This window comes from Acomys russatus, chromosome 20, assembly GCF_903995435.1.
Source record: "Acomys russatus chromosome 20, mAcoRus1.1, whole genome shotgun sequence".
In the NCBI taxonomy this organism is placed as follows: Eukaryota; Metazoa; Chordata; class Mammalia; order Rodentia; family Muridae; genus Acomys; species Acomys russatus.
Genome location: NC_067156.1, coordinates 61,198,292 through 61,217,503, shown reverse-complemented (window position 1 = coordinate 61,217,503; position 19,212 = coordinate 61,198,292). Strand labels below are relative to the sequence as shown.

At 43.8% G+C, this 19,212-nt stretch overlaps 3 protein-coding genes across 4 annotated transcripts in view; 1 reads left to right on the top strand and 2 right to left on the bottom strand.

Moving 5' to 3' along the window:
* Rpl17 (ribosomal protein L17) overlaps positions 1-19,212 on the bottom strand; it is a 390,846-nt gene that overhangs the window by 139,389 nt on the left and 232,245 nt on the right. The window lies entirely within an intron of this gene.
* Dym (dymeclin) overlaps positions 1-19,212 on the bottom strand; it is a 262,842-nt gene that overhangs the window by 55,127 nt on the left and 188,503 nt on the right. For both annotated transcript variants that reach the window (XM_051163665.1, XM_051163666.1), the window contains one exon: positions 12,281-12,463. In XM_051163665.1, coding sequence (XP_051019622.1) covers positions 12,281-12,463 — 183 coding nt within the window. The remainder of the gene's footprint in view (positions 1-12,280; positions 12,464-19,212) is intronic.
* The window catches only part of Ctif (cap binding complex dependent translation initiation factor), a 464,175-nt gene that overhangs the window by 408,057 nt on the left and 36,906 nt on the right, over positions 1-19,212 (top strand). The gene's annotated exons all lie outside the window — the stretch shown is intronic.

Here is a 19,212-nt window from a genome sequence, read left to right as displayed (position 1 = left end):
GCACCTTGCAGGCCCTTGTGTCAGCTTCTGAGTGTGCGCTTACAACTGTGTGTGGTATACCCAGATAAGCTTAGTTTAAAACAGGAAATACTAGAGATGAAAGACATAATGTAGATTGTTAAGCCAAACATTTTAGACAGAATCATAATTCAATACTAGCAAAGACTGTAAAAAAAAATTTCAGAAGATATGAAATTGTACTTTCTCCTAGATGTTTAGGGCTTTGCTTGCATTAATAACTTCAGTGATGATAGCATGGTTCCTATTAACTCAGAACTAAAAAAAAAAAAAAATCATATCCAACCCCCTGCTGTGAAAGTGCCATTACATCACAAATTTATAGATATGAGTAGCTTTCCTAGGGTAGGTGAGGATAAAAGGAGCCAGTATGTGCTAGCTGGGCAAACGTTCTTGCTTGCAAAATAGCTACTCTCCCAAGAATCAGAAGAGAAGTGCTAGATTTTTTTAAATTTTTATTTTTAAAATTATTTTTAATTATGTGTATGTGACTGTATGTGCAGTCAGTGTGTCTGTCTCTCCCCACTCTCTCTCAACAATCTTTGTGTGGTGGTTTAAATGGGAACACCCTCTATAGAAAACCTGTGCTTGACTGGTTGGTCCACAAACAGTGGACTATTTAGAAGGCGTGGCCTTGTGGCCTGTGGGGGCAGGTTTTCAGGTCTCGTGTATGCTAAAGCTAGACCCAGTGTGGCAGTCTCCTGTGCCTGTGGATCAAAATGCAGACCACCCTCAGCACCATGTCTGCCTGCACGCTGCCATGACAGTAATGGACTAACTCTCTGAACTGTAAGCCAGCCCCAGTTAAATGTTTTCCTTTATAGAGATGCTGAAGTCATGGTGTCTTGAAGGAGAGATAAACATGTCTTTTGTTTAGATCACAAGTGAGGGATGAGAAAACGACTTGTGAGAGAGCAGGTGATGTTTATTCCCTTAGAAGTCGAACCACCATGTGGAGGAGATTGGTTATTAACCAGCTGAAAAACATCCTTGAACAAATTCTGAGAGGAGGTATAAATGTGAGCCAAAAATAAGAGGCGGGGCCTTTGGAGACTTGAGATAGTTTTAGCTGTTCATCGCTTCACTTCAAGACGCTCCTAGAGAGAACCGCCCGAGGGAAGGTTTCAGTGCTCCGGGCTCCAGTTGAGGTTCTGGGTTCTGGTTGCTCCAGATTCCAGCAGAAGAAATCCTGCTGACTATGCCAGGAGAAACGTTCCTTGGAACTGATATCCTTACGGTTTCATTATTGTATTCTTTAATCTCCTTTTCCTATTGTTTAGGTTAGTTGGGCTATAAGTGAGGTACTCTTGGTTAAAAAGTTTGTAATAAAATATATTTGCTAAGAAAATTGAGCCTGCAGTGTCTCTTCACAGCAAAAGAAACCCTAACTAAGATACTCTGCTAGTATTGAATTCTGATTTTTTTGTCTGAATTTTTTACTCAACAACCTTCATTACATCTTTCATTTTGAGTATTTCCTATTTTAAAAACTAAGCTCATCTGGGCTTAGTATGTGCACATCAAAGAGGCCAAGGCCGTGGAGCTGTAGTTATAGGCAAGCTGTGAGCTGCCTGATATTAGTGCTGGGAACAGAACTTGGGTCCTCTAGAAAAAGCAGTGTGCACTTTTAATCACTGCACACTGAGACAGGGTATCACTCTGTAGCTCTGGCCATCCTGGAACGTACCATGGACAACAGGCTGGCCTTGCAGTCACAGAGATGCACCTGCCTCTGCCTCCTGAATAATAATCATGTTTTAGGGGTTATCACTGACATGGACTCTGTTGCCTGCTTTTGGATCACTTTCCCCTAGCTGGGCTGCCTTGTTGGGCCTCAGTGGGAGAGGATGCGCTGAGTCCTGACGCTGGGGTGGGTTAGTAGGTAGGGACTCCCTTTTTCTGAGGAGAAGGGGAAGAGGAAGAGGGTCGGATGGAGAAACCAGGATGAGAGGAGGAAGCGGGGCTATTATAGTGATATAAAGTGAATTAAAACAAAAAAAAATATGTTTTAGAAAGTAAAATATGTATGTATTTCCTCATGATCTGTTTTGGTTTTCCCACCAGGTTTCTTTGTGGGGAGAGGGTGTGGTGGTGGGAAGGTCAGGCTTGGCTGGCCTGCCTGCCTGCTTCTGCCTCCTGAGAGCTGGCATTAAAGGCACACACTTTTGTTTTACTCGACATGTATTTTGATAACCTACTCAATATAAGATTTTTATTTTCTGCTGAGAAGTTGAGATATGACTGTAGTTCCTAAACCTGCAAAGATTTACTATTTGGCTACTTACGAACAGTTTGGTAATTCATTCTTTAGAAAACCCATTATTTTTACTTTTTTTTTTTTTTTTTTTTAAGATTTATTTATTATTTGTACAGCATTCTGCCCACATGTGTGTCTGCAGGCCAGAAGAGGGCACTAGATCTCATTATAGATGGCTGTGAGCCCACCATGTGGTTTCTGGGAATTGAACTCAGGACTTTTGGAAGAACAGACAGTGCTCTTAACCTCTAAGCCAACTCTTCAGCTCAGAAAACCCATTATTATTTTTTGTGTTGTTTTTGAGGCACGGTTTTACCATGTAGTCTTGGCTGGCCTGGAATCCAGACAGATCTGCCTGCCTCTGCCTCCCATGTGTTAGGATTAAAGGTGCAAATCACAATGCTTGGCTGGAAGCCAATTAGACAGTGGGTCACATAAATAATAAAAAGCCTTTTATATTTTCTTTAACTTAGGCCACATTGGGAAGTCATTTTTTGATCTGTGTCATTTTGTGTATGGAGGCAACAGTCAATGTCTGGCACCTTACTCAATTGCTTTCTTCCTTACTTTTTGAGTCAGGGTCTCTCACTGAAGTTGGAACTTGCTAGTTAAAGCCAGACTGACTGGCCAGAAAGCCCCATGGATCCTCCTGCCTCTGTCCTGTGCTGGGATTCAGGTTCATGACACCACATCTGGCTTTATGGACACTAGGGAATCAAATACAGGTCCAACACTGTCATCGCCTGCCACCCCCATTTAGGAACTCTTGCCTTCTTTTTGTAGTTTTTGTCACGTATAGTGTTTTTGTTCGTGTAAGCTCCTTTAGGAGTTCTTGCAGTGTGCTGTTAGTCGCAGCGGGCTTTCTTTGTCTGCAAACATCCCCATCATGTCTCTCGATTCCACACATCGTCTCTGGAGTTTAGAGTCTAGGTTACCAAGATTTCTCTATCTCGTTTTTTGTCTTGTTTTTTGTTTTTTTGGGGGGGGGGGGTTGAGACAGGGTTTCTTTGTGTAGCCTTGGCTGTTCTAGACTTGCTTTGTAGACCAGGCTGGCCTCGAACTCACAGTGATCCACCTGCCTCTGCCTCCTGAGTGCTGGGATTAAAGGCCTGTGTGACCATGCCTAGCTCTCCCTATCTCACTTTACAGCATCACTCACTGGTTTATGTACAATTTTTGACAAGGAGGCGCTTGCTAAAAGCTGCATTTAAGTCTGTATTTCCTCATTACATACATTATATTTTAGGTATTTAAATAGTGTGAGGGTATAAATGGACTTATTCTGCCTGGAGTTCTTGGAGAGTCATAGATCGGTGCTTTGACACCTTTTTATTTCTTTAGGCCTGTTCTTTTTCTTTCTGACACTCCAATCACACGGATGTTGGACCATCTGATGTCATCTTACAGTACTTGGATATTCTGTTCTCATTTCCACATTTTTCCTTCTGTGATTGTTAGCATTATTTCTAGTGATCTATCTTTAAAAATCATATTCCCGGCCCCCTTGGCTACACCCAGGCCTACTGATGACAGTCTTGACAGTTTTTTGTTTTTTTTGGCCATAGCATTCCAATTTGATTTTTTTTTCTTGTAGTGTCCATTTCTGGGATTCTCTAGCTGTTTATAGATGCTGTCACCTTATTCTACCAGGTCAGGAGCTGGCAAACTTTTTCTATAAAGGACAAGTTAGAAAGGATTACAAGCTCTGAGTCACAATACAGGCTCTATTATATATTCTTTTTCAAACTGTAGACGATGATGTTCTCAGTTCAGCGGCTGTACAAGCCATGCCTCAGTCTGGATTTGGCTGGTGGGGGTGGGGGTGGGTCATGCTTTGTTGACCGCCACCCTAGACATTTTAATAATATTAATTATAATTTAAGTGCTTGGCTGAGAGTCATAGCACGCGAATCATAACTGAGCCTATTCCGTGTCTGGTTGAGTCCTGGACACCGTGTGGCGAACTACAGTGACCTTGATGCTGGACCTGATTTGAGGATGAACTAACTGACTCAGAAGGTAAACTGTATTTGAGACTTTTGTTGCTAATGGCTCCTGGCAGTGCACCACAGCATCTAATGAGCCTTCTCCTTTGGGCCTGTAGTCGTATGTGCTTTTCAACAGTGACGCTCCACTTTCTGCTTTAGGCTATCCCTGTACGTCTGGACTATGGAACTTGGTCTTATCCATGCTATTGATCCCTTCTCAGCAGTGGATGGTTGTTGTTTGTGACTCAGTACTTGCTAGGATAGAGGCAGAAGGCAGTGGACTCTGAGTTACCCTGGACCTGCTATTTTAAGTGTTTAAGGAGGCTGGATGTCTGGGCTCAGGTGTGACATTTTCCCTCAGCTTTCTTATTCCTTTTTTCCATGGCAGCCAAATAACCCAATGGTGAGTTCTGTGACAGACCGCTACCTCTAATGATATTTTTAGAGGCCAATGTGATTTCTTGACCCTTCCTTCCAAGTAGGTTTTCTTGCCATGTTTCCTAGTAACCAACTGTCCTAAGGACAACAAGTATGGTAACCTCAACAACTTTTGCACCTAGCAGGGTCATGGGGACACATACTATTTCATGTCTTCAGCTCCTTGGGAAACTACCAGTCTCTCTGTAAAAAAAAATCTCCATGTCTGGGTGTCCTAGGTATTTTGTCATGGTATCTCAGGGTTCTCTTATCCTCAGGAAACATTTAAAGTCACACTTGACTTTTTTTTCATTCACTTGTGTGGTGGCGGCCTGGTCCTTCTGTGCTGTGCCACAGCGGATCCATCCCTGCATCTCATGTAGGGAGTAGGCCCATCCCTTCTTAGGATCCAGGTATTCTGGTTGCTCTGTGACCTGAGCTCTTTGATATACAAAACACACACACACACACACACACACACACACACACACACACCCCTCTCAAAACAAACAAACAAACAAACAAACAAACAAACAGAATACCAACCGCCCCAAACAAAAGAAACACTCCTATGCCTTTGTGGTTTATATTTTCCTTTGTTGAGTAAAGATTCTTTCAATGTCCTAGGCAGAAATCCCTATCATGAAATTTATTTTTAGTAGTGAACTTATTGTGGTATAGTTTTGTCGTACAACAGAAGGCCTCTATTCATTTTAATTAAACAGTTGAACGAACTCTGGCTATTACCTGGCCTCGCCCATCTTCTCAACATGTCTCCTCCCACTCTTTCTCAAACAAGTCTCCCTTACCTCATCTTACCAGCTGCTCTCAGCCACAGCACTGTGTCCAGACAACAACCGGGCTCACAGCTGCCTCTTTTAGGCCTTATCTCAATGCATCTCAGAAAGACCCACTCTCTATAAATCTGCAACTTCCAATCTCCATTCCCTCTGCTCCTCGGTTCCCCTCCCTCCCCCTTTAAGCAGCTGAATAGATACTGATAATATTTACTGTGATATTAAAGACTGAAGAGAAGAAAATCCTGCATTCACTTTTGGGAGAAAATAAAAGTTTCTGATTCAATGAGTTGGATGTTTGTGGGACCGTCAAAGAAACAACTGACCGCGCTGGTCTGAAGTGCAGGAAGGACAGGACTGGAAACACAATGTAAACTGTAAACTCCGCTTCGTCCAGAGGTTAGCACGGCCTTTCAGTCATTTGCTGCCTCAGCTATTAGGAAGTCACCCTGTCTTCTGTGTATGGTGTCCTAACTGCTTGATTCTACTCCTTAATTCAGTCAGATAACACTGTCTTTTGTTCTGGACGTACAGTGGGTAATACAAGTCCCACTGAGAAGCATGCCCACCTCCTTCTGCAGATGTTAAAGGTGCTCAGAGATTAGTAGTCATTCCCATGCGAGCTATTCAATGTTCCTGAACCTGACTGAAAAACACCAACTCTCAAATCTATCCGCTAAAACTACTAGCAGGTTCCTTGTCTCCTTCAGTAATAGTTTTCAACAGCCAAGGTCTGCTAAGCTCAACTTTTGGTATTTAGGGAGGATGAGAGGTAAAGCACAAAAGAGCCAAGAGAAGATATGCTACTGATGAACCCTTATCAGAGTTCTTGTCACTATGTGCCAAAGGATCTTCAGTGTAATGGATTCCCCATGTGCACAGTACTACTTTTGATTATAGTATTTAGCAAAAAGTTGTAGGTTAGAAACCTTATTCATTTTGAGTCTTACTTAGGTTTCTCCAAGTGATGTTGAAGACATGGGATTTAGGACAAGCAGGGCTGGATTCCAGTGGTAGAATAAGTTACTAGCAAAGTGGCTCCCTCCAGCCACTTCTCCTCTCTCCAAGGACTGTCTCCTTTTGGAGGATGGAGGAGCCAGGGAGATTAGCATCGAACATCATTAACAAGGTGTGTTCAGGGTGTTTCAGAGCGCTCTGGCCGTTAATTTGATTTTGTGGACTGAAATGCAGTATACTGTCAAATCTAGACACTGTATACTTGCTGAATATAGATTAGGTGCCATGAAATGGCTCATTCCAACGACGACGGATAAGCAAGCACTGGACAGAAGGCCAGCTGCACACCCTGCGTTATCGCCATGCATGTGTCCTGCAGTCAGGGCTCACTTGCTCACTTCCACTCTGCTCTGCATCCTTTCTGAACACACTGAGTTAGAAACGGTTATAGCTTCTATGAATGTCCCTAAGAAAGATAAAAATCCCTTAGGGCCTTTTCTTTTTCCTTTTTGTCTAGTAGCCCAGGTTGGCCTAGAACTTGTGCCCCTCTATCTCAGGCTCCTAAGTGCTGGGATCCCACGCGGGAGCCACCAGGCCTAGGTCTCAGAGGCAATCTAAACACAAAGCAGCCTGGTTACCACAGAATCTCACATTTTGGGCACTACTGCCATACAGACTGATGGGACTCTGTAGGGTGTGAGATTGAGGGAGAGAGGAAACAGTAAGAGCTTCTGGCTTGTGTGTATGGTTAGATCACATGGTTCTGGGGACTAAAGAGGCAAATCTAAGACAAATGGAAGGATCTTTGCTGCCTGGGTCAGGAGGGAGGCCAGGTGAGCAGGCATGGGCCTTGTAACTAGAGTATCTGGCCTTGACTTCTGGCTATCACTTTTTCTTGTATGGCTGTGGCAAACTGATCTTTCTAAACCTGTTTTATTATCTGTACGTTGAGGATTAAACTGAATATATCTCAGAGGTTTATTTTGTAATGAAGACTAAGCTAAGATATATGAATGCTAGGCAAGCATGCAATAAAAGCAAAAATGAAGAAGAAACAAATGGCTTAAACAGAAACTTAAAACTAAAGCATCCAAAGATGTGTCAGCCCACAAAGACCTACCAGCATCACACCTGGGAGCACAGGAGGCTCTGGCTCTGAGTTAGCTATCTGTTAGAAACACAAAGAAAACCTGGGCTACCACAATGGAAAGTACTGGGAATTAAACAGCTTCTCCCCCCACCCCCAAGAAGGAAGAGAGGTAGAGACAGGGAGTGAAGGGAGAGCTGAGGGAGGAAGAAGATGGGAAGGTGTGTGTGCTAATTTGATGTCAACTTGACACAAGCTAGAGTTATCTAAAAGGACAGAACCTCAATTGAGAAAATGCCATATGATCCAGCTATAGAGCATTTTCTTGATTAGTGATTGATGGAGGAGGGCCCAGCCTATTGTAGGTGGTGCCATCCTTGGGCTGGTGGTCCTGAGTTCTATAAGAAAGCAGGCTGAGGCTGGGTGTGGTGGCGCATGCCTTTAATTCCAGTACTCGGGAGGCAGAGACAGGTGGATCACTGTGAGTTCGAGGCCAACTTGGTCTACAAGGCGAGTCCAGGACAGCCAAGGCTACACAGAGAAACCCTGTCTCAAAAAAGCAAAAACAAAAACAAAAAACAAAAACAAACAAACAAATAAAGAAAAAAGAAAGGAGGCTGAGCAAGCCATGAAGAGCAAGCCAGTAAGCAGCACCCTCCAAGGCCTCTACCTCATTTCCTGCCTCCAGGTTCCTGCTCTGTTTGAGTTCCTGTCCTGACTTCCTCTGATGATGAACTGTGATGTGGAAGTGTAAGCCAGATAAACCCTTTCCTCCCCAGCTTGCTTTGGTCATGGTGTTTCATCGCAGTAATAATAACCCTAACCAGGGCAGTATGGAAAAGGCAACTGGAGGGAAGCAAAAGCCAGGCTAGGACAAGGACAGCCAGATGGGCACAGACAGCGAATGGGATCACACAGAGGAGAGACATGGAGGCTGGCAAGGACTGTCATATTTAAACATTTTTATAAGGCAAAGATCTAAATAAACTTGGAAAACAAAGACTATTCTCTACCTTGGAGCTTGAAAAAGATATGGAAGAAAAGATGACTTCACCACTGAAACACCCACTCCCAGGTGATGTTCGTAGGCATGCATCAAAGTGTCCTAAGCATAAAAGGCTGCAACTGGCCTTGTATTGATTTAAAAGGATAAAAGGACAGAAGACAGCAAACCGACAACACAGTCATGGAGGATCCTCTTTTCACGCAGGCAGGCCTTGAACTTGCCATCCTTCTGCCTAAGGATCTGCCTAAGCCTCTTGAGAAGCTGTGACCACAAACTTGTGCCATCAGGCCCTTGCAGCAGCTTCACTGATAATCTTTTTCCCCTCAATGACAGATGTCCCCTCTGATGCAAGAGAATCAGACTACAGTGGGTAGATGCAGCCGTCATCCCAGCTTAGGAAACACATGCCCAAGAGAAACTGTGACAGTTTAAGCCTCTGGGTCCCTACAAAGGACATACTTGGTCATGAGATCTCTTACCTTTAAAAGCCTCAAACTGTTTCTTCTCACTGGGTATTTACAGCTCTTCCCGGTACAGATTCAGCTTGTCAATCAAATGGCATGTTATCATAGCTTTGTATGGTAGTGGGGTTGCTTGGTGACAGAGCAGACATTCCACCTTCATTAGCTTTCCAGGGAGCTGAGCCTGATGCAGCTTGACACAGCTTCTAATGCGCACCGAGAAAGGGTTTTGTTGGCCCTTTAACTCCTGAGCATCCTGATTCTTAAATGTAAGTGCTTCACTTCCAAAAAGGGTACAAATGAGAACCAGAAATAAATTTGTCAGATGAATTCTGCTCTATAAAGCTGCTTTCCCAGCAAAGAGCAATTACACCCAACAGTCTACTCCTTAAGAGTGGGCTGTGCAGAGGACAGGGTGGAGTGCCTGGGTCTGGTCTGGGTACCTTTTCCTGAGAGTTAGGATCCCAGCTGGGGTGCATGGCTCCCATCCCTGGTGTTCGCACTCTTCTTCTACCAAAGCAAGCAATTAACATAAAACCTTAAGCTAGAAACCACAGTCTATAGTTTAAAAAAAAAAAAAAAAACACATTACAGAAGGCAGGGACAACTTGAGATGGGTATCCCTTTCGTAATAATTTATTTCATGATTTTATTGATACTAATACCCCTCATTTTTAAAAGCAGTTTATGGGAAAGAGAAATTGCTCAGTGGTTAGGGCAGCTCCCAGCCAACTGTAAGTCCAGTCCTGGGGATGTGAGCTGCTCTTCTGGCCCCTTGGGCACTGTATGCTTGTGGTACACATACACGCCCATAGCCAAAACATCCACACACATAAAAAATAAATCAAAGGAGTTCATGAAAATTAAATCCAGAGTTGAGGAGGATTTGGAACTAGAAAAATATTTCTGTGCTCCCAACCAAGAGCTGAGATCAAACCCAAGTCTTCCTGCATGCTGACCAACACTGCCTGCTGCTCCCTCTGCACTCCGGAAAAGAGGCGTTTGAGATATGACTCGAGGAGGTTCTCGTATATGCAAATACCAACAAGTCTACGTGGAGCACTGGTTCACAGCGGCGAGGACTTGAAGAACGGCCTAGAATGTCAAGTCTCACTTGAAGAGACAAGCATGTGTGTCGGGCTTCTGCACCATGCTGCAGTGGCGGCAGCTGCACAGCTGTGTGATAGCAGACACAGGTGTGGGATGAGGAGGAGGGGGAGGGGCCGCTCCATGTTCTGCTCTAGCTGCAACCCCGAGGGACTCAGGAAGCAGGAACTGACCTGACAGTATAGCGCTGTTTGTTTGTTTGTGCTGCTCCCCTCCTCGCGTCTCCAGGGTCTCCTAATGTTTCTGAGGCTAGCCCAGGGTCTCCTAATGTTACTGAGGCTAGCCCTTGAACTCACAACGCTGTGCTTCAGCCTCCTGATTCCAGGGATCAGAGGTCTGTACCACCTCACTGGGAAGCAAAATGATGGTTCATTCACAGGTACTCTGAGGGTTGCAGAGCACTCAGCAGCAGTTATGTGCTGTGTGTGCAGTAAGAGTCTAGAATGGAGGGAGTGAAGGCCCAAAGCTGACTTCGGCTCAGTACGCACCAATCTTCACCGGTTTATGGGAGGGAACAGGAGCCTAATTTAATAAACTGCCTTTTAAGGATAAGGAAAGTATTAAATATCAAAATCCTGATGAGAAACTCCACACATATCCAGGTGTCATCACAAAGCCAAGAGGTGTCCACTGAGAAGCCATTCCCTACTCCCTAGGGAATTCCCTCCTCCTGACCCAGCCTTCCAGCCCTGCAGACAGGCTGAGAGAGCGCTGCTGGGAGCCTGACTCTTACCTGAGAGCAATGATTAGCCTTGAGAAACAATGTTTAAAGATCTGATAAGAGAAGACTCCCAAGAACAAGGGGCTCCCAGAGAAACAGCAGGGGAAAAATAATTCCCCCCAAACTTGATACCAACGAAAACGAGCCCTTAGTCTAAAAGTGACTAATGACAAGCAAGGTACAGAAAACCGTGACATTTCACAAGTAAAGGATGAATAGACCAAAAATCCTAGAGAGAAACGATAGAACAAAACATTTCAGGGCTGTAAAGATGGCTCAGTGGGTGAAGATTGGAGTTTAGATTCTCAGAGGACAAATGAAGCTGGGCATGGTGGTGCACGTCGGTAAGGCCAGGGCTCCCCTGGTAAGATGGCAGGTGGAGGAGACAGGAGAAGCCTGTAAGGCTGCGGGTCAGGTGGCCCGTGATACACGCTGGTGAAAGAGAAACTCTGTTTCAAATAAGGCAGAACTAGCCCCTGAGATGTTGACTATGGCACACACGTGCCTGTTCTCACACACACACAAACATATACATACAAAAGATAAAAATATGTTTATACATCAGAAATTAAAATATCTAAAGATGAAAACTATGAGTGGCCTCAAGATAAAGAAAAGATACATGTTGGAGAATATTTGATCACTATACACTCCCTCCTTTTCATGTGCGTATATGTATGTTTGCATAAGTGAACACATATATGTGAGGGCCTGAGGTTGTTATGGGAAAGCATCTTTGCTCACTGCCTTAGGTTACTTTTCTACTGCTGTGACAAGACACCATGATCAAGCTCACTTATAAATGGCTTCAAGGGATTATATAGTCCATGACCTGCACGGCAGGGAGGGTGCTGGAGCAATAGTTGAGAGGTGGGAGGACTGTCACCGGGCATGGTGTTAAGTCTTCTGAAATATCACACTCTACAAGTGTATTAATATCAATTAAAAAGAGACTTCACATACACACACAAAAAAGTGGCTTCACATCAGCTTTCCTCCAGGAAACTACTGTGGTATATATGCTCTACCAACACAGAGAACAGCAAGAGGAGGACACGGGAAGCAGCCAGAAAAAAGGAGAACAGAGAAGAACCTCCCACAAGGCCACTCCAGCTGCTCAGGAGCATCAGCACACAGTGGCTGCAACAGGCAGCAGGGGCCTGAGGGGAGAAAGGAGCAAAGCACATGCTCAGGTACAACACAACTGTCAGTGCAAGCAAGTGTGAATACAGTTCATGTTCAAAGAGATTCACTGTTGGTAGATACTTCCCACCACGGTTTGCGAAGCCGAACTCTGTCACCTTTACTACTTAAAAAGGGATCAGGATGGGTGTGGTGGCCGTTCCTGTAAATCCCAGTGCTTTGGAGGAGGGGGCAAGAGGATGGGCCTGAGCTCGAGGACAGCTTGGGGTACACAGTGGGCCTTATGGCACTCGGGGTACACAGTGGGTCTTATGCACTCACCAGATCGATGTTCTGCATTATGTCTTGGAAGGAAGGATGGGTTCGGAATTGCTCAAAGAGGTCACGTTTGTAGAGCAAGGCGTACACCAAGTTTGGGTTGTGGTGTAGAGAGTTTGTCAGGCAGGAGTTGATGATCTCCAACATCATCCGAATCACTTCTTCAATGACACTGAGGTCCTGCGCCTTGTGAAAAAAGAAATCCCAACAAGGAGTCAGTGTTGTTTCCTCGCACAGAAGTCACCAAAGTACAAGTTGCCCACCGACAAGTCCAACAGCACCGGAAGATCACCAGGAATGCCCTGTAAGGTTCTGTCAAGAGCTTTAGAATAAGATCACCAGGGATGTCCTTTAAGGCTCTGTCAAGAGCTTTAGAACGAGATCACCAGGAATGCCCTGCAAGGTTCTGTCAAGAACTTTAGAATGAGGTTCATCAGGTACAAAGCGATGGGAGCTAAGAAATGTGCAGTCCGCCTTGCTCCCACTCAGATGCTGACCTGTGTTCTCTGCCTGAATCATTAGTGCTCCCGTGCAGCACGCTCCTAACGTCTGAGCTACTCCAACAACAGCCCTCACATCAGCATGACCTCGGGGTTCGCTCTGCTGCCCCTCGACCTTATGTTTACAGATACACTGCCGTGGGTCTGTCACGGGTTCTCAGAGTTCACGTTGTGATGGTTCACCCCCAGCATCAGTCTGAATGGATTTGGAACCACCCGGGAAACACACTTCTAGATATGTCTTTGAAGAAATTTCCAGAGAGGTTTAACGGTTTATTCCTCTACGGTAGCGGTTGATTCCCCCATTCTTTGCTCTCCAGTTGAGGCTACAGTGTGACAGGCCACCTCATGCTCTGCCAACCTGTTTCCCACGCGAGGACTGTGTTCTTCTGAACTGTGAGCCAAACAAACTATTCTTTCCTTAAACTGTTTTTTGTTGTCTTTTGTTTATTTTGGTGAGGGGGTGGGGGGGGGAAGGCTGCTCAGGAATTTGTGAATAAGAACAGTAATTAAGACAACAGTCTTTTGGGACCTGACTGTGAAGTGACTGTAAGACAGCAAAACTCAAAGGTAGCAACTAGCAAGGCTGAGCCAGCTGCCTAGTTCTTCCCAGCATGGGGTCTGGGCGTGACCGCTCATCAGTCATTCTGTTCCCTACTGAAGCTACTTGCTCTTCTTGGGCTCGGTTTTTGGGCACAGCTTTGTATTTTAAATTCCTTCATGTTATAATCATCTATAAGTTTATGTTTTCAGAGCAAAGGGGGAGATCAGCCTCCAGCTTGGTAAATGATAACATTTACAGAATGTTCATTTAGCTGCCCTACCTTCCTACTTAGATGAGAAATGAGTTTCAGAAATTTCTGAGGTCATTTTAGACAGACCTGATGTGATAGTTAATGACTTCAGGAGCATGCCAAGATGCCAAATTTCTGAATTTTATGCTAATGAATAATTTACATATCAACCTAGTAAATTTTAAGTCCTGATATATTAAACTCACATTTCTGAGATTACTATGTGCTGATAGCTTTGTTTATCCCAATATTTAAGTAATTTGCCAAAACAATCAGAGCTTGCTCACTTAAACTCAAGCTAAACACAAGTCAGAGAAATACAAAGCAGAAACTTTAATATGTCAAGGTCAATGAGCATGCCTCGCATTAGTCTCTCTCTCTCTTTTTTTTTTTTCCGAGACAGGGTTTCTCTGTCCTGGACTCACTTGGTAGACCAGGCTGGCCTTGAACTCACAGAGAGCCACCTGCCTCTGCCTCCCGAATGCTGAGATTACAGGTGTACACCACCATGCCCAGCTCCGTATTAGCGTTTTTAAAGATAGGGTTTCTGGCCTTGAATTCACTATGTCATATGGCTGGCATTGTCTCTACGCCTCTCCTCTCAGATGTGGGGCCTAGGCACACAGCACTCTGCCGGCCTGTAGGTGTGTATCAGTATTTACTTGCTTCGATATGGCAAAAGGATCTTTCAGAATTATACTAGCATTCTCACTCTTAAAGGAGTTACTAGATATTCTACTGAACTTTTCTGATACTGTTTCTCTGGTAAGTTCCCCCCCCCCCCCCTTTGAGATAGGGTATTTCTATTCTATAGTCTTTGCTGGCATGGACCTGCAATACAGCCCAGGCTGGCCTGGGATTTATGGAGATCCAACTGCCTCTGTTTCCCAAGTGCTGGGATTAAAGGAATGTACCACCAAGTCTGGATCTCTGCTAAACTCTTATGCTATCTTTTAATGCACTACAGTTTAGCTGCAGATATATAAAGTGGCAAGAAAATACAGTTTTTGTCATTATTTAGATTAATTGGAAATACAGTTAAGGGGAACAGAATAAAGATATTTTACAGGTTATCAAATTTTACTGGACTATAAGGCAATTTTTGTATTTTAACGTATATTGATTAGGAAACAAAAATGAGAAATTATGTATAATTTAAAATTTCAAGCTTACCTTAGAATGAGTCACAGACTATAATAACTTTCTATCAATATCTCTTTAACATATAACACTATAAATAATTTACATTATTAAAGTTTCAATATTAAGTTGACTCTGAATCAGATCACATGAGATAGGGTCTGTTTTTCTTCTTGATCACACCCTGACAACTTCTAAATACTTAACGAGTGTGCACCATTAGTACTACTGGATGTGAGCTGCACACAGCTCAGGCAGCCCTAAGGCTGCACCAGCTGGATGTCAATTAGAGTTATCCCCACAAGGCTTCTCAAAGGTACTAGTTCCTGAGAAATAATTAAGGTTGCCTTGAAGTCAGGTATCTGCATAGATTGGTTTTAATTATGGCCCTAAAATTGTACCAAGAACTTCTATATACATCATTTTATTAATGTGGGAATTCTTCAGCTCAGTCCTGAGTTAGGAAGCCTACAATGTGATTCTAACGTGAGCTCCAAAGCTGCTGGCGCCCAGGCTGCTGCAGTGCTAGACTCCCTCCCTCCCTCATGTTCATCCCAGTGGTCAAGTAGCCTGTTCTTGAATACACAACACACAGTTCCGGCTACCCGTTCATTTCCATTTTAAGTGGCAACAGTTCTTTGCTAACCATTTTAATTATCCTTTAAGAAATAGCCAGAGTTCCTACTGTGTTGTTTCCTAGAAACTACGCCATGGGCCTGCGCACCCCTGCTGGAAGATCACGCAGCTTCCAGGCACCAGATCATGAGATAATCAGGGCAAATTGCATACCAGGGGAATTCAGATTTTCTAAAAACAAAAGTATCAAACTTTTGGTTAATTCTAATTTCCAAGAAACACTATCCCAATACATATAACGTGCAATTTAATTGGCACTATCAAGTTGCTACTTTGACTGTATTCTGAGGTAGGCACCCATAATACATGACAGGAAAGCAATAAAATCCTTTTTGTTTCATTTCTAAAAAGCATTGTTAGGCAATAATCACTACTTGTAAAAAGATAAGAAATTAGAATGAACTCAATTAATTGGAGTGCTTCTGTTTTAATGACGGCACTACCTAAGCCCGAGGACTTACTTTAGATAGATCTAGAAGGTTATTTAGTCATACTGTTCTGCACTACTTGATCTTTAAACAATGTGCTGGGGGTTGAATTCCAGGGCCAGAGCACGCTGAGCATGAGCAGCAGGCATTGATGGAGCTCCTCAGCCCCCTACTAGGTATTTTTTTGTGTGAAGTTCTGATTCAGTAGCATCTGCCATGCCCTTAAAACTGCAACATGGGATGGAGTTGGGGATTCCAAGATAAATACGTGACTACTTTCCAAGGTGGGAGCTTGCAGACTTTCAAGTACTTAAAAGAGACAAAACACATTTTCATTTTAGATATTACTACTAAATGAGAAAAATAAAAAGGCAAAGAATTCAGAAATCACATTTCTTAGACTTTTTTCCAAGACAGAGTTTCTCTGTGTGCTCCTGGCTGTCCTGGAACTCTCTCTGAAGACCAAGCTAGCCTCAAACTCAGGAGAGTGTTGGGATTTAGATGTATGCAAGCATGCCAACTTGACCACCAGCCCCATAGCTAGCCAAATTGCATCTGTGGCAAAACAAATTGAGAGAATAGAGGGAACATGGTTACTTAAAACAAAACAAAAACCAAAATGTATTACCTTTATAAAGCTTGTTTCATTATACAGTGTAAATCAGTTTTCTATCCAATATTCCCTAAAGGACCAGTTAACATTTTATGAAGTATGGGGCTCCAGAGACAGACGGCTCAGTGGTTCAGAGCCCTTGCTGCTCCCAAAGAAGACCTGGGTCCCGTTCTGAGCATCCACATAGAGGCTCACAGTCAACTGTTACTCCAGTTCTGGGCATCCAACACGTATTCAGGTAAACACTCATACACATTTAAAACAAAGTCTTAAAATAAAATAATGAAAGCAAACTTTGGCTCATTTAAAACTAACAAAGATAATCAGGTGTGCTTGCATATGTTTTTAATCCCTGCACTCAGGAGGCTCTATGTGAGTTCGAGGCCAGCCTGGTCTACATACTATATAGAGATTTCCAGCCAAGTTCCAGACCCTATCTCAGAAAAACAAAGATAAAACAAAACACTATTCAGGGCAGAGGCAGGAAGATCTCCCAATCTAGGGTAGTATGAGCTATAGGGGAAATCCCTATCTCAAAGACAAAAGCCCACGTGATGGCTCTACCATGATGGCTCATGGGTAGAGCAATCAAGTATTCAGAACAAAATATGTGCCTTTTTGATTCACACCCCACTCTTTTTTAGTACATGCAGTTTGCCTGATAGTAATGGAGCCAGACCAAGTCAGCAAGCCAAGGGTGTGTGTGTGTGTGTGTGTGTGTGTGTGTGTGTGTGTCAAGAAACCCAGTCTCAGGCACTTCTGACTGTACATGAAGGAACGAAAGCCTGAAAACCCCATGCTAAGTAGTAACTCAATATCAGTGGCTAAGTTGGTGGTTGTGGGAATATTTTACCCGGTTAACAATTCACAGAGTTGCTTCTCATTTTATAAACTTCCTTTTCCTTTTAAGAGGGAATTTATACAGTTTCAAATCATTTATTTTTAGTTTCCTTAAGAGAAGCATATGTATCTTGTTTGTATTAGTTTTGGGGGGATTCCAAGAAAGTTGTCTAAATTTCCTGCATTTTCAGCAGAAAATAAAACCTTCAACAAAATTAATGGGACTTTGCCAAAGGCGGGGAGCGGAGGAAATGCATAGGCACGGCTCCCCGGCCTTCAAAGGCAATGTTTGGGTGACAGACTCCTGTTATCTTTCTGTTGTTAATTCACTGGCACACACTCTAACAAGGTTTGAGGTCATGTTACTTCTAGCCAGAACTGGATCTGTCCCCAAACAGCCAGCCTGTGACAGAAAGAACTGGCTTTATATTATACACAACACAGTGCAAGGATAGACTCTGGGGCTGAAGGAGACTATAGGTAAACTTAATTCAAGCATGAGGAGCAGGTGGAGCGGGCACAGGGCTCTGGCGTGCGAGCTTGTGTGGGAATGCAGAACCCTGTGGTCTTCCTCACTTTTTCTTGGACAAAGTCTGAGTATGGCCTGCAGGCCCCAACTAGAACCCTGGGAGCACTGATTACATCACACTGTTGTTGTACTGGCATTGGTGGCAGATAACTGTGGCCACTAGGGGACATTGGCTAATTTCACATAGTTTCCTATAACGGGAAACCAGCCAGACAATTCACACAAAAAGAAATGTTCTGAATGAACACCAGCTATGCTGTGGAGCGTGAGCTGGAGGGAGGGCTGTCCTGGGGCAGCTTTGCCCTGACTGGCAGCTGCAGTGGCTTCTCTGTCCTTCAGGCCCCAGCAGCCCTGGGTGGCATTCAGAGCAGAGCTGGCCACCTTCCCGAGGCTTCTGGGGCAGCTGCGGCATGCATACGCCATTCTGACAATTTCTGCCTTCACCTTCCGAAGCAGCATTCATTTTCATTCTTGTTAAGAAACACCCTTCTATATCCTATGGAAAGTAAAACCTTGAATAAATCCCAGTAAAACACACCACCCAGGAAAGATGTGCCTTGCCCTAAAACAAACAAATGAACGAATGAACAACTCCAAAGCCCCTCTGTCTGTCTTCCTATGCCTCCTGTCATTCTGTGAGGCCCAGAGCCACATCCTCATGCTCACCAGCCCAGTAACTTCTGCTGAGTCAGCTAAGTTAGGTGTTTACAAAAGGAAAGCTTTATATGATATTTTTTATTTTTATTTTTATTTTTTGGTTTTTCGAGGAAGGGTTTTTTTTCTGTATAGTATTGGCTGTCCTGGGACTCCCTTTGTAGAGCAGGTTGGTCTTGAACTCACATTGATCTGCCTGCCTCTGCCTCCTAAATGCTGGGATTAAAAGCATGGGTCACCATACCCGGCTGCTTTATATGATTTTTAAAAATCCCTTTTCACGGGCTGGAGAGAAGGCTCAGGGGTTAAGAGCACTCCTTGCTCCTCCAGAGGTTCTGAGTTTAATTGTCAGCAACCACATGGTGGCTCACAACTATCTATAATGTGATCTGATGCCCTTTTCTGACATGCAGGTGTACATACAGATAGAGCGCTAATATACATTAAATAAATAAACAAGCAAATCTTTAAAAAAAATCCCTTCTCACTTAACTCTAAGCCTCCATAAAAATTATTCAACACAGAAAGCAAATTTTATTAGTTACCAAAAATATGATTAACATAAAGAAATCCCCATAGTGACCTCAAACCAATAAATTAAAATTTTGCTTCTGACTCTTCCACCATGTTGACTGGTCACTGGTAGGTTTGGGAAGAACGGAACCCCAGTGGTCTGAGGCATAACCATGCACAGCCTAAGTGTCAGACAGCTGCTCCCTGAATCTGACGCTGACACTGAGAATGAGGGCGCTAGAGCGCTGCTCAGCTGGGGCAGCTTAAGGCTGGCTTCTAGTTCGGCTA